This window comes from Dendrobates tinctorius, unplaced genomic scaffold (assembly GCF_039654945.1).
Source record: "Dendrobates tinctorius isolate UK_male_01 unplaced genomic scaffold, ASM3965494v1 ptg000037l, whole genome shotgun sequence".
Lineage (NCBI taxonomy): Eukaryota > Metazoa > Chordata > Amphibia > Anura > Dendrobatidae > Dendrobates > Dendrobates tinctorius.
In genome coordinates, this window is record NW_027361705.1 from 6640666 (window position 1) to 6655537 (window position 14872).

Consider the following 14872-nt stretch of genomic DNA (forward strand, 5'->3'; position numbering starts at 1 on the left):
CTATCTTTCCCTCATTTAAGCATGCCGTCATACATCCACTACTTAAGAAACCATCCCTCGACCAAAACTGTGCCGCTAAAGGTACTGTCACACTTAGTGATGTACCAGCGATCCCGACCAGCGATATGACGCGGTCAGGATCGCTGGTACATCGCTAAGTGGTCGCTAGTGAGCTGCCACACAGGCAGATCTCACCAGCGACATCGCTGGGGATGGGGGTCGCTACTGACCTGTCACACTAGGTGATCCTGACGTCCTCCCGCCCGGCTCGACGCTCGTCTCTCCACAGGAAGCGCCGCAGGAAGCTGACAACGAGAAACAGTCCAGGACGTTCTCGCGCAATCAGCGATAACCAGCAGGGGAGCGGGTCGTTGGTAAGTATCAGACACAGCGATATCGCTAGCGATATCGCTATAACGTCACAAGTTATAGCGATATTTCTAGCGATGTCGCTTAGTGTGACCGGCCCTTAAACTCCTGGAACGCCTGGTCCACTCCCGTCTTATCCGCTATCTCTTTGATAACTCTTTTCTCGACCCTCTGCAATCCGGTTTCCGCTCTTTACACTCTACTGAAACTCCCCTCACTAAAGTCTCTAATGATCTACTAACAGCTAAATCAAATGGTCATTATTCCATGCTAATTCTCTTGGATCTCTCTGCAGCATTCGACACTGTGGATCATCAGCTCCTCCTCACTATGCTCCATTCCATTGGCCTCAAGGACACCGTTCTCTCCTGGTTCTCCTCCTATCTCTCTGACCGCTCCTTTACTGTATCTTTTGCTGGCTCCTCCTCCTCTCACCTTCCCCTTACTGTTGGGGTTCCTCAAGGATCAGTCCTAGGCCCCCTCGTCTTCTCTTTGTATACTGCCCCTATTGGTCAAACAATCAGTAGATTTGGTTTCCAGTACCATCTCTACGCTGACGACACCCAATTATACGCTTCTCCTGACATCACGCCAGCCTTTCTAGAAAACACCAGCGATTGTCTAAATACTGTGTCTAACATCATATCCTCACTATATCTGAAACTGAACCTGTCAAGGACTGAACTCCTTGTGTTTCCTCCCGCTACTAATGTACCTATACACGACATTGCCATTTCCGTGTGTGGTTCCACTATTATTCCCCAGCAACATGCCCGCTGTCTTACATAGTAACATAGTTATTAAGGTTGAAGGGAGAATTTAAGTCCATCTAGTTCAACCCATATCCTGTCCTAACCTGCCCTAACATGTTGATCCAGAGGATGGCAAAAAACCCCATGTGGCAACAGTAAGCTTCACATTGGGGAAAAAAATTCCTTCCCGACTCCACACACGGCAATCAGACTAGCTCCCTGGATCAACGCAATATTAAGGAAACTAGTGTATATACCCTGTAATATTATACTTTTCAGGAAAGGCATCCAGTCCCTTCTTAAATTTTAGTAGGGAATCACTCATTACAACATCATATGGCAGAGAGTTCCATAGTCTCACTGCTCTTACGGTAAAGAATCCGCGTCTGTGAGTATACTTAAACCTTCTTTCCTCCAGACGTAGAGGATGCCCCCTTGTCCCCGTCACAGGTCTAAGAGTAAAAAGATCATTAGAAAGGTCTTTGTACTGTTCCCGCATATATTTATACATTGTAATAAGATCACCCCTAAGCCTTCGATTCTCCAATCTAAATAACCCCAAGTGTAATAACCTGTCTTGGTATTACAGACCCCCTAGTTCCCTAATAACCTTGGTTGCTCTTCTCTGCATCCGCTCCAGTTCAGCTATGTCTTTCTTATACACCGGAGACCAGAACTGTACACAGTATTCTTAGTGTGGTCGCACTAGTGACTTATATAGAGGTAAAATTATGTTCTCCTCATGAGCATCTATGCCTCTTTTAATGCATCCCATTATTTTATTTGCCTTTGCAGCAGCTGCCTGACACTGGCCGCTAAATGTGAGTTTGTCGTCCACCCATACACCCAGGTCCTTTTCAATGACCGTTTTGCCTAGTGTTTTACAATTAAGCACATTATTATACATCTTATTCGTTCTACCCAAGTGCATGACCTTACATTTATCCCCATTAAAGCTCATTTGCCATTTATCAGCCCAAGCTTCTAGTTTACATAAATCCTCCTGTAATATAAAATTGTCCTCCTTTGTATTGATTACCCTGCAGAGTTTAGTTTAGTGTCATCTGCAAATATTGAAATTCTACTCTCTATGCCCCCTACAAGGTCATTAATAAATGTTAAATAGAAGCGGGCCCAAAACTGACCCCTGTGGTACCCCACTGCTAACAGTGACCCAGTCCGAGTATGCTCCATTAATAACCACCCTTTGTTTCCTATCCCTGAGCCAGCTCTTAACCCACCTACACATATTTTCCCCTATCCCCATTGTTCTCATTTTATGTATCAACCTTTTGTGTGGCACCGTATCAAAAGCTTTTGAAAAGTCCATGTACTCCACGTCCACTGCATTCCCTTGGTCCAGTCCAGAACTTACCTCTTCATAAAAGCTTATCAGGTTAGTCTGACAGGAATGGTCCCTTGTAAACCCATGTTGATATTGGGTCATGAGGTTATTCTTCTTCAGATACTCCAGTATAGTATCTCTTAGAAAACCCTCCAGGATTTTACCCACAGTTGAGGTTAAACTTACTGGCCTATAATTTCCAAGTTCAGTTTTTGTCCCCTTTTTGAATATTGGCACCACATTTGCTATACACCAGTCCTGTGGTACAGACCCTGTTATTATGGAATCCTTAAAGATTAAAAATAATGGTCTATCTATGACTGTGCTTAATTCCTGCAGTACTCGGGGCTGTATCCCATCCGGGCCCGGGGATTTGTCAATTTGTGTTTTTTAGACGCCGCCGTACTTCCTGCTAGGTTAAGCAGGTGACATTTAATGGAGAATTTTTATCCCTGATCGTGTTATCCGTCATGGGATTTTCTTGTGTAAATACTGTTGAAAAAAAGTCATTTAGCATATTGGCTTTTTCCTCATCCTCTTCCATCATTTCACCCAGACTATTTTTAAGGGGACCAACACTACCTTTTTTTAGTTTCTTACTATTTATGTAGTTAAAGAATATTTTGGGATTATTTTTACTTTCTCTGGCAATGAGTCTCTGTCTCAATCTTTGCTGTCTTGATTTGCTTTTTACAGAATTTGTTTAATCTTCTGTATTTAGTTAATGCCTCATCACTACCTACTTGCTTTAATTCTCTAAATGCTTTATTTACAGCTCTATTTAGCCATAGTGGTTTCCTCCTATTTCTCGCATGTTTATTCCCATACGGTATATATTGTGCACAGGTCCTAATCAGGATGCTAATAATCGTCTCCCATTTTCTTTGTGTATTTTTATGTCTCAGGATATCGTCCCAGTTAATTGCACCAAGATCATCTCTCATCCGTTGGAAATTTGCTTTCCTGAAGTTTAGTGTCCTTGTAACCCCTTTACTACACATCTTATTAAAGGATATATGAAAACTTATTAATTTGTGATCACTATTACCCAAGTGACCCCCAACCCTTATATTTGATATGCGGTCTGGCCTGTTGGTTAATATTAAGTCTAGCAGTGCCCCCATCTTGTTGGGTCCTGAACCAGTTGTGAAAGGTAATTGTCTCTCATAGTTGTCAAAAACCTATTACCTTTGCTGGAACTGCAGGTTTCGGTTCCCCAATGTATTTCAGGGTAGTTGAAGTCCCCCATAATAATGACTTCTCCTTGAGTCGCTGCTTCATCTATTTGCTTTACAAGGATATTCTCTGTTGCTTCCATTATTTTTGGAGACTTATAACAAACCCCTATCAGTAATTTATTATTTTCCCCCCTCCCCTTATGTCTACCCACAGGGACTCTACATTTTCATTAGATTCATATATATTATCACGAAGGATGGATTTTAAGGATGATTTTACATATAAACACACGCCTCCCCCTCGTTTATTTGTACGGTCATTTCTGAACAGACTATAGCCCTGCAAATTAACCACCCAGTCATGGCTCTCATCCAGCCATGTCTCAGATATCCCCATCATGTCATAATTATGTTCCAACAACATTAACTCCAATTCCTCCATTTTGTTGGCGAGGCTTCTGGCATTAGTATACATGCACTTTATGTATCTCTCTGTACCTCTATTCTTTCTTAAATTATTAGCTGTTCTAACCCCACCCCCCTTGCTACCCCCACCCCTAATTTCATTATTTGTGCCCAGGTCTCTATCTGCACTGTCTTGGGGTCATACTTGACTCCGAGCTTTCCTTTGTCCCCCACATACGATCACTGGCTTGCTCTTGTTATCTGCACCTCAAAAACATTTCTAGAATTCGACCTTTTCTTACTTTTGACTCTGCAAAAACTGACTGTTTCTCTTATTCATTCTCGTCTCGACTATTGTAACTCCCTTCTAATCGGTCTCCCTCTTACCAAACTCTCCCCCCTCCAATCTGTCTTGAATGCAGCTGCCAGGATCATATTCCTCGCCAATCGTTACACCGATGCCTCTACCTTGTGCCAGTCATTACACTGGCTACCCATCCACTGCAGAATCCAGTACAAACTTATTACCCTCACCCACAAAGCTCTTCATGGCTCAGCACCACCATACATCTCCTCCCTTGTTTCAGTATACCATCCTACCCGCGCTCTCCGTTCTGCTGATGACCTGAGGTTAGCATCCTCAATAATCAGAACCTCCCACTCCCGTCTCCAAGACTATACACGTGCTGCGCCAATTCTTTGGAATGCACTTTCCAGGTCAATACGAGTAGTCCCCAATCCCCACAATTTTAAGCGTGCCCTGAAAACGCATTTATTCAGACTGGCCTATCACCTCAACACATTAACCTAATCTATCCCTGTGTGGCACAGCCAAAAGTTTTACCATAACTAGGTTTCCCGCATCATGTTCCCACATGCTTTATGCATCCATTAGCCCTCTGTGTCTGTACTGTTACACACTTAACATTATGGCTGGTCCATACAATCAGGGCAACTGTTACCACCCACCTTTCGTGTCTCCCTTTTTTCCTCATAGATTGTAAGCTTGCGAGCAGGGCCCTCATTCCTCTTGGTATTTGTTATAATCTATGTGATTATTGTTATGATGTAATGTCTATTGTCTGTACAAGTCCCCTCTGAAAAGTAAAGTGCTGCGGAATATGTCGGCGCTATATAAATAAAATTTATTATTGTAACAGAGTTGTGTGGGAGGGGAGGAAAGGTTAACGCAAAAATCTGATTTCAATAGGTCATTTTCTGATGGCTTCCCTTTTAAATCACACCAAAAAATGTGATTCCACCTTGCCATTGCGAATACTTAATAAGATTATTGTTCTATTACATTGTTCCTAATGTGCATATATGAGAGACAAATAAGACTGTGATCCCCATTAGTGACAGGTGCTGGTGTGATTGGTGAATTTCTGTACAGCGCTGTACAATATGTTGGTGCCGTATAAGAAATGAAGACCTTATCCTGTGATTTATCCAAACCAAATGTTGGCACGTGGCCTTTGCTTCCCCATCAGCATGCCTGCGTCCTAGAGTAGTAGTTCCGTGTTGTATGTGTTAGGCCTCTTTCACACTTTCACACTTTTCTTTTGAGGATCCGTTTTTTTCTCCATTGACTTTCATTAATGGCGGATTGTGACGAATTGCTGTCCGTTGCATCTGGTTTTTTCGAGGATCCGCCAAAAGTTGCTGTCCGTCACCATCCTCAAAGATTTCAAAACGGAGCTTGTAACGTTTTTTTTTTTTTCTGGAGGATCCTCCAGACACTAATTTAACCCGAAATTCTTTCTGGGTGCCGGACAAAAAAAATTCTCTCTCTCTCTCTCTCTCTCTCTCTCTCTCTCTCTCTCTCTCTCTCTCTCTCTCTCTCTCTCTCTCTCTCTCTCTCTCTCTCTCTCTCTCTCTCTCTCTCTCTCTCTCTCTCTCTCTCTCTCTCTCTCTCTCTCTCTTCCTCCTCCTCTCTCTCTCTCTCTCTCTCTCTTCCTCCTCCTCCCTCTCCCTCCTCCCTCTCCCTCTCCCCCTCCCCCCCTCTCTCTCTCTCTCTCTCTCTCTCTCCCTCTCTCCCTCTCTCCCTCTCCCTCTCTCCCTCTCCCTCTCCCTCTCTCCCTCTCCCCCTCCCTCCCTCCCTCCCTCTCTCTCCCTCTCCCAGGCTGCGATTCCTTTAAACTTCTTAATTTTGCGGATCCGTCAAAAAAACGGATGGGTGGCATCCGTTGTCATCAGTTCTCAAACAGATCCAGCATCCGTCCTTTTGGCGGATTTTGACTGATGCAAAAAAAACTGAAGTGTGAAAGAGGCCTTACCAGTCAGGCTGAAGTACATTTGTTCCTCTTGACTTAACATAAAGGTATCTACCTTTCCTTCCCTCCCTGACCCTGCGCAGCCCCCATTACTGCTATTTTCTCACAGAAGCCAAGCTGTATGGAGGATACACAACATTAATAACTTCTGGAAACTAGAAAAGCTCATCCCTTTTTCAGTCCATGTAACCAGAGTCACGTCTCTTCCAGTTCACTCCAGGCAGAAATTCTCACAGCGGAGTAGGGTATAAGACAGTTGGTGGGATATGATCAGTAAACATGGCAGTGCCATTCTGATCAGAGACTACACGCCACACGCGTTCCTCCACACGGAGGACGCCTTGCGAGATCCTCCGCGCCGAGGACGCCTTGCGAGATCCTCCGCGCCGAGGACGCCTTGCGAGATCCTCCGCGCCGAGGACGCCTTGCGAGATCCTCCGCGCCGAGGACGCCTTGCGAGATCCTCCGCGCCGAGGACGCCATATGCACTGATGTGGATCTGATTTTACTATTCTATATTATATTAGGGGTATCGCATGGCTATGAGGCCAGACGACCCTATACCTTATCCTGCAGAAAGTAGTCGACATTGCAACATAATGGCTACAGAAGGCATAAATGGTGGTTTTGATTTTTTCTTTTTTATAAATGAAACCCATTTGCTAAAATATATTTTAGCCAAAATGACATGGATTTAAGTAAACACTATTTAACACGAAATTGAGAAATTCCAAATCAGGTTCACCAAATTTAAGAGGCTAACTTTGCTGGTAGGTATTGCTAAGGACTGTACAAATTCTAGAAATGCCCTGTCTTTTATGTATGGAAACTGGATGGGTGAAGTTCTTAAACTGCACTTTATTAGTAGGCCAGATAATAAGAGTAAGCAAAGCGTCTTGGAAGAATAACAGAGTATTGATAGTGTTGTGTTATTTTATTTGTTTTTTCCTTTTCTTTTGTGTGGGTGGGACAAAGATGTAAACATAAACTAGATACAAAGACAAGAAAAATACATTTATGTTTGAATAAAGTTCCTTAATCCGCGCGCAGACGCACAATCCCTGCATTGTCTGAGCTTCATCCCTCTGCTGCATACATAAATGATTGCTCCGCTCTGCCCCTTTTGCCTCTGCTCAGTCACCTTCCCTTCTTTTCCCCCAGTAAAGTATTTCCTCCCAGAATGTGCGTCCCCAGTTTTATTGCATTACCATGTATCACGTGAAGCCGCTGGTCTGAACTGAGCTGACCCCTGGCCATTGTTTTGCGGATCAGATATAAACTGTACACTGAAGGAAGTAGTTAAAGACGGAAAGACAAATAGTGTGGTGTACCCACGGGATAAAGGATACCACAGATTTTCATTTACACGCCAGCCGTTCCTGTGTTTTAGGCGGATGTGTAGGAGAATAATATGCCTTTTTGTTTTTCTGCTCAGTATATATTTAGTATTTCGGCACTTTGTCTGTTTGACTTACTGTATTTATTGTCCCAAGCAATGTAGTGAAGCCATCATCGGTAAATGATTAAGGCAGGTCAGTCTTAAAGCATTGCCAAAATTTTTTTTTAAATGCATTTGGTTTTTTTTCCCCTTCTCATTTTCCAATTGTCACTGGGCCAGACTTGCTCATTGTGCTTTACACCAGTTTTGTTACCATCAGAGGTAGGATTACAATGATTGATAACTCCTCAGTACCCTGCTGATAACACAGGCTCAGCCAATCACAATAGCGGATGTCACACCTCCCCTGCTCCTCCTCCCTTCACAATCCCCTTTGCACACGCTCAATACAAAAGATGGGGTCGGGATCTGACTACTGAGGTTATGTACATGTGGGACTTGATGATACAATAGGAAGTCTGTTAAAACAGCGGCCAATGTGAAAATTTTAAAATTTCTAGTTTTATGTAAATGGCGTGTTTTATTTATAAATCAAAATGTGATCTGTTTTAAAATAAATATATACGGTATATGCCCTTTGGAAAAATATTTAAAATTTGCATTTAACACAAGAACCTGATTCAAACGATGAGTAATTTTCTCATGGTGACGTCTCATTTTAAAGATCAGTGTTCCCTTTTTATCCATGTTATTAGGACTTACACATATACATTAGTCTAACATAGACCAAAATTGCCGCTAGCAGTGGACCTGGCTGACTGCTTAGTATTGGGGCACCCAACTCCCGCCCCACAAAATGTTAGGGGAGATGAGGAGCTGGCATATCTGACTTTTGGACTGCCGATCCCTTTGTTCTTGGCAGGTCCAGCTGCCACCACTGCGACTTTGGCAGTGACCCTTTCATGGAGAACACTCGGCATGAGAGAGTCACCGGGCTTCATTAGTGTTAACCATCTTAATAGCATGGGTGGAGATGTCGTTTAGGCTTTTTTTTTTGTGCCTGCATTTTAAAGCTGCAGTGTTTTTTAAATCTGAAGCATGTCAATTCTGCGTCTTTTCTACCATAGAAAGCAATGAGAAAATGTAAAAACACTGCAAGAAAAGCCACAGCCTTTTTCATTATCTTTATAGGGTCTTAGTTTAACTTCCTTTATCAAACATGTACTGTACATCCAGCACACATGTAATCCACCCTTGGTAAATGGGTGTCTGAAGACAGCGTTTTTACTGCCACGAGTGCAGGTACTGACTCTTTAGGAAAAAAAAAATGCAGCAAAGATATTCTGTGAACATAGCCTGTGAGTAGGCTGCTAACCGAGGCCCAAAGTCTCCTCTAATATCAGGGTGTCAGCGAGGGTTTTCTTCTGTAACAGTAGGTGCTCAAAGCTTAATTGTCAATTTTCTTCTATAATTTCAGTGATCTGAACTACAACAATCTTGTGGAGTTTCCTGACGTTATAAAGTCACTGAGCAATTTAAAGGAGCTGTAAGTACTGCGCTCTGATCTGCGGGACATCTGCCGGTGTGATAGTGTTGGGACTGCAGTCTTTGTAATGGCCAAGCTCTAAAATCTTTCCATGTTTTTGTTCATTTTAGGGGTTTCCACAGCAACTCTATTACGACCATTCCTGATGGAGCCTTTGAGAAAAACCCTTTACTAAAAAGCATGTAAGTAGCTGCGGTGCGGGCACAACCTGCCCAGACTTCGGCCCCTACCGCCAACTTTCTAGGTTAATATTTAATTGGTGTTTCATAATAAAGTTGATGCATGCCAAGTGCGGTATGAGACTATCGCACATGGAGTTCCGAGATAATGTCTGCAGCCTGCCTGATTCTATCTAAGCTCTAGATTTGTCACCAAATATTAACCCTTTCTAAAATGAGACTTTTGTTTTTTGTATTTTCAATACATATCCAGAGAGCTAAACTGGCCATTATCTCCCAGCATGGCCCCCAAAGGCTGGCGGGTAGACTTTTATCCATGCAGGCCCCTGTATGGCTCATCAAACATCTCAGCCACTGAGCTTTCAAATTAAAGGATTATTAAAAAAAAAAAAAAAAAAAAGAGGTTATCCGTTTTCTGTGTGACAGGGGCACAGTGCGACGGTGTTACGCTGGTGGTACCGCGCAAGAGGCTGCGTGAGTGTGTGTGGTGTGTATGGCATATAGATCGTGTACCGAGCAATAGGTTGGTACCAGCTGCAGTTTCCATATTTAGACACCCATCACTTGGGTGTCCCAATATGGCGGTCGGTGAACTTCCTCCGCTTGGAATTCTGGGATACGGTGACATCTGGACAGAACAGGAAATGAATACATTACAAGGCAATTCTATAAATAGATTCTTTTTATTTTTATCAGAGGACCCTGAAATGTGACTTTTTACTACAGCTGTAGAGCCGCTGGCTACAGATCTCGGCTACAGGTCATGGTACAAGCAGTGTTGGCGTCAGCTCACCAGCAATACTTTACTGGCCTATACTTTATTGGTGAGCTGAAGCCAGCACAGCTTGTACCAGGACCTGTAGTCAAGATCTGTAGTAAAACGTCACATTTCAACGTTGTCTGATAAAAAGAATAAAGGACGTTCTGGGGTTTGTGGTGTCTCTGCTGCTGAAGAGCCACAGGTTGCTGACTCGTGCCCTATATTCTTATTGAGTTGAGGGATTTTTTTTTCTTTTTCAGACAACTGTATGATAATCCCTTGTCTTTCGTTGGGAATTCGGCTTTCCAGAACTTATCAGACCTGCGCTTCTTGTAAGTACTTGTCTCCCCTCTAGTAGGACGTGTGAAGTGAGATACTTAGACCAGTCGTGGTGGTCTGCCTTCTGTTACTAGTGCGTACTTTATAGTCACTCCGTGACCTCTGTAAAGGTTGAGTTAAAGGGATTTTCTAGTTGTATGAAAATGAAAGCTTAGGCTACTTTCAGACTTGCATTATGAGGCGCAGGGCCTCCGCTAAGCTCCGCCCCTGGCCGTGCCTCCTCCGGTCAGCTCCTCCTATGGGCGCATGACACTGCATGCGACCGGCGTACCCTATATTTAGCGTTGGGTGCGCTGGTCTGCTTTTGCCGGCGCATGCGCCCTCTTGGCGCTGCGCCGACGTGCGCCAAATGCAACGTGCTGCATTTTTGTGCGCTCGGCGCAGCGCCAAAAGGGAGCATGCGTCGGCAAAAGCAGACCAGCACACGGCCAGCGTACCCAGCGCTAAATATAGGGTACGCCGGTCGCATGCAGCGTCCTGCGCGCATAGGAGGTCTCTTGCTCAACCTTTTTCCAAGAGACCTCTAAAAAACGGGAGATGGAGTCTCTAGTACTGAACGGAAACTAAACGATTTGTTTTGACTCCTCATTTTCAAAATGAAGTGATGGTGAATAGGAAGGTGCAAGTATCATGTCTATCTCCCATACACTGGATTGCTCCTGTGTGGTCGCAGAGCCGCTGCTAGTCTTACCTGGTGCTGGCTGATCTCTGGTTTACAACAGAAGGACAGGCTGTCTGAAATTGGATGTGCCGGATCCGTAACTCCCCCTGACAGTCAATTTGTCCGAGGCTCCATGTTAGTCTGTCAGCCAAACCTGTTATCGGCGGGTTCAGCTGCCATTAGTCTCATGTGTATGGGGTCATCACACTTCTTACACATGAGCATGCTCCTCACTTGTATCCAGTCGGGCCATTCTCTGTGAGAGTCATAAGCGGCCCAACATGTCATCTGAACTAGAGCGCTCCTAGTATGGGGCAGACTCCCTGTTGGTCCATATGTCTCGTGTATGGTGCCATCACACTTCTTACAGATAAGTATGCTCCTCATTTGGGCAGCTTATGAGTCTCACAGGGAATGATCAAACTGGATACAACATGTCATCTGAACCAGAGCGTTCCTAGTATGGGATAGACTCGCTGACGGTCCGTATGTCTCGTGCACCTATTACCTTGTTTTTCCCCACAACCATTGCTCCAACCAGTAAACCCTAAACATCTTCCTTTACTGTTTACTAATTGCATAGTTATATATGTCTTATTGTCAAGCTGTTGCTAATGACTCCTTTTTTTCCACAAGGGTGATCAGAGGGGCGTCTGATATCCAGTGGTTTCCAAACCTGACGGGAACCATTAATCTTGAGAGTCTGTGAGTGTTTATTTTTCTTTATGGTTTGTTTTGTTTCTCTCCTCCACCATGTAAGCTCAGCTCATCTCTTAGGGGTACTTCACACTAAGCGAGATCGCTGATGAGTCACCGATTTTGTGACGCATCAGCGATTTCGCTCTGTGTGGCACGCATCAGTAACCAGCCCCCCGCCGGGTATCGCTGATCGTGCAGTAATGTCCTGGGCCATTTTTTGATCGTTGGTCTCCCACTGGCCAGCACGCATCGCTGAGCTCCCAGCGCTGTAAGCAGACGCTGGGAGCTGGTATCCAAGATAAATAGCGGGTAACTAAGCGCGCGCGTGGCTTAGTTACCCGCTGTGTACCCTGGATACCAGCGTGCTCGCGCTGGGAGCTGGTATCCAAGGTCAACAGCGGGTAACTAAGCGCTGTGCGTGCTTAGTTACCTGCTATTTACCTTGGATACCAGCGTCATCATTGGTGAGTCTGCCTTTTTGAGAGCTCACCAGCAATCATGTAGCGACGCACAAGCGATCCTGACCAGGTCGTATCGTTGTCGGGATCGCTGTTGCGTCGTTTACGATCTAGGCTCAGGCTCGCTGTTTATCTAGGCCTAAATATGCAATCCGGCCTCTTCTCTGGTTACATCCAAAGCTGCACTAGCTGTTTTCCATCAGCACTGTCCTGACAGACCAGAGCACACACATTGTAGTGTTTTCTTCTGACTAATGTTCAATGACTGGTCTAACAGGAACCTGTCACCTGAGTCATCCTGCCCAACCATGGGTGGCATGAGTCAGAGCTTGGCTGCAATATTAGAGTCATGCATATATTTTTATTTTTTTCTGGACTGCTTTGGCGTTTCAGATAAAATTATAGATCCATAAAAATCCATTATTACAGAAGACTAGCGTAGTCTGGCTCCACACCCAGAAGGCTCTTCCCAGGTGATTGACAAGTTGCGCGCTACACAAGAGACCTGTCAGTCACTTGTAGTAGCGCTAGATTTGTAAAGCATGTTTTGTCTGACATGCCTGAGCATTTCAGGGAAGAATACACCTGGCTGCAATTGTGCTTTGAGAATCTGATTCTTGGCGCATACTGTTTTCTCTGTATGAATCGGGTAACTGGTTCCCCTTTAAAGGGACTCTGCACAGAATGACTGATCCGACCAAGCACAGGCGCTCGGTGCTCTATAGAAGGGCCAATCCTTTATATACACCACCTCACCTGCTTGTTTTCGATCTATGTCCTCGCTTCTTTGGTTCTATGAAACCAGAGATGTCCATTAAAGAGTAGATGGAGATAGATGGAAAACATACAGGTGGGGCGGTGAGATAAATGATTGGCCCCACCAGAAAGCACCAAGTAGCGGGACTTAGTTTGAACCGTCCTTGTGTGCTGACAGAATCCTTTTAAATACTAACTCTCCTGCGCACCAGGAGAGGGAGGACTGGGAGCTTGCATCGCATCCAAATGAGAACCACTTTGGGCTATGACTAAGGGTGCCTTTGTGCACCAGAAACGCGTCAGGTGTTTTTTGCATTTTAATATGGCATATTAGCCTAATAAAATTTTTTTCATTTATGCCGGTGTGCTGAACGAACTTTCTTCTTCTTGTGGACATCTCCTGCGCACCATGACTGTAAAGGCAGAGGGGGGGGGGGAATGTGTAAGGACAGAGGGGACTGGAGGAGAAATATGAGATGAATTGTCCAGAATTAGAAAAAAAAGTATTTTTCTCCAGGAGCAGCATTCCGTGTGTCCGTGGGTTGTGACTGGTATTACAGCTCAGCCCCAGTCAGGTGAATGTAGCTGCAAAACAAGACACACATCATGCGTGACAGTACTACTGTTTGTATAGAAAAAGCAGACTCCTTGCTAATCCTGGGTTGCCTTTACAGAGACGCTGCCATGAACGGTAACTGCTTTGTCTTTTTAACTGGCATAAATAGCGCTGTTCTTCTGAATGTGGCATGATCTGTTTTTCATACCTGCCCATTTCTGTTCTTGGAATACAACCCTTTTTCACCCTGTATATAATTGTATTCTTTTTAGCCAACTAAAAGGCATAGTCCTCATTAAGACTCCCGTAGCCAAGACCACACCCACTTGGGTTTAAAAATAAAAATTAAAAGACCTGATTTACATACAGGAAGGAGTAGGCCATATCTCTGGAACAGAGGTACAGGACAAAATGAAAAACACAACATTTACAGCCCCCAAAAAATAATTCCTATCTGGCAAATAACAGGCTGCTACCGACAGAAGAGCGCGGCTGATGGCCTCTAATGTGACCTGTCGGCATGCGCAGCACTGACAGATGAATGACTGCGCACTTCACAACATTGAACACTTACTTTTCTATTTTCCCTTGTAATTCTCAACTTTTATTTGAAACCAGTATATTTCTGTGTTTTTTAATGCAGCTTTATATGTGACTGTAATGTAAAGATATCTGTGAAGAACAAGTTTATTTCCCCGTCGTGAAAATGACAGCTGGCACTGTGCTAAGCTATTGGTGCTGCTGTTATCTGCATCTGCCCTCCAATCTGCACCTTCTCACTTATCTAATCTCTACATCTCACTTCTTCTATGTTGTACAGGACCTTGACAGGCACCAAGATAAGAAGCGTCCCACTGAACCTGTGCCAGGAGCAGAAGATGCTGCGATCTCTGTGAGTCCAGATCTGGGTCTGCTACTTCTAAAGGCCCCGTCTCACTAAGCGACTTACCAGCGATCCCGACACCGATATCAAGGTGTCAGGATCGCTAGTAAGTCGCTATGTGATCGCTGGTGAGCTGTCACACAGACAGCTTCACCAGCGATCAGCACAGCGATGCCGAGCGCGCGGCATCGCTTGCCATCACTAAAAAATAGAATCAAAATAAAAAATATAGTTATTCTCACCTTCCGACGTCGCGTTCAGTCATCCCGCCTCTCTCCACGCTCCGGTCCCAGTGATCCTTTGCATGAATGACCGCGAGATGTCACGGTCTCGCGGGATAACAAAGTCTCGCGGTCATTCGTGCAAAGGATCAC

General features: G+C 44.5%; 1 protein-coding gene across 1 annotated transcript in view; it reads left to right on the forward strand.

Moving 5' to 3' along the window:
• LGR4 (leucine rich repeat containing G protein-coupled receptor 4) overlaps positions 1-14872 on the forward strand; it is a 248297-nt gene that overhangs the window by 214688 nt on the left and 18737 nt on the right. The window contains exons 7-11 of the mRNA XM_073573865.1: positions 9139-9207; positions 9318-9389; positions 10407-10478; positions 11783-11851; positions 14436-14507. Coding sequence (XP_073429966.1) covers positions 9139-9207; positions 9318-9389; positions 10407-10478; positions 11783-11851; positions 14436-14507 — 354 coding nt within the window. The remainder of the gene's footprint in view (positions 1-9138; positions 9208-9317; positions 9390-10406; positions 10479-11782; positions 11852-14435; positions 14508-14872) is intronic.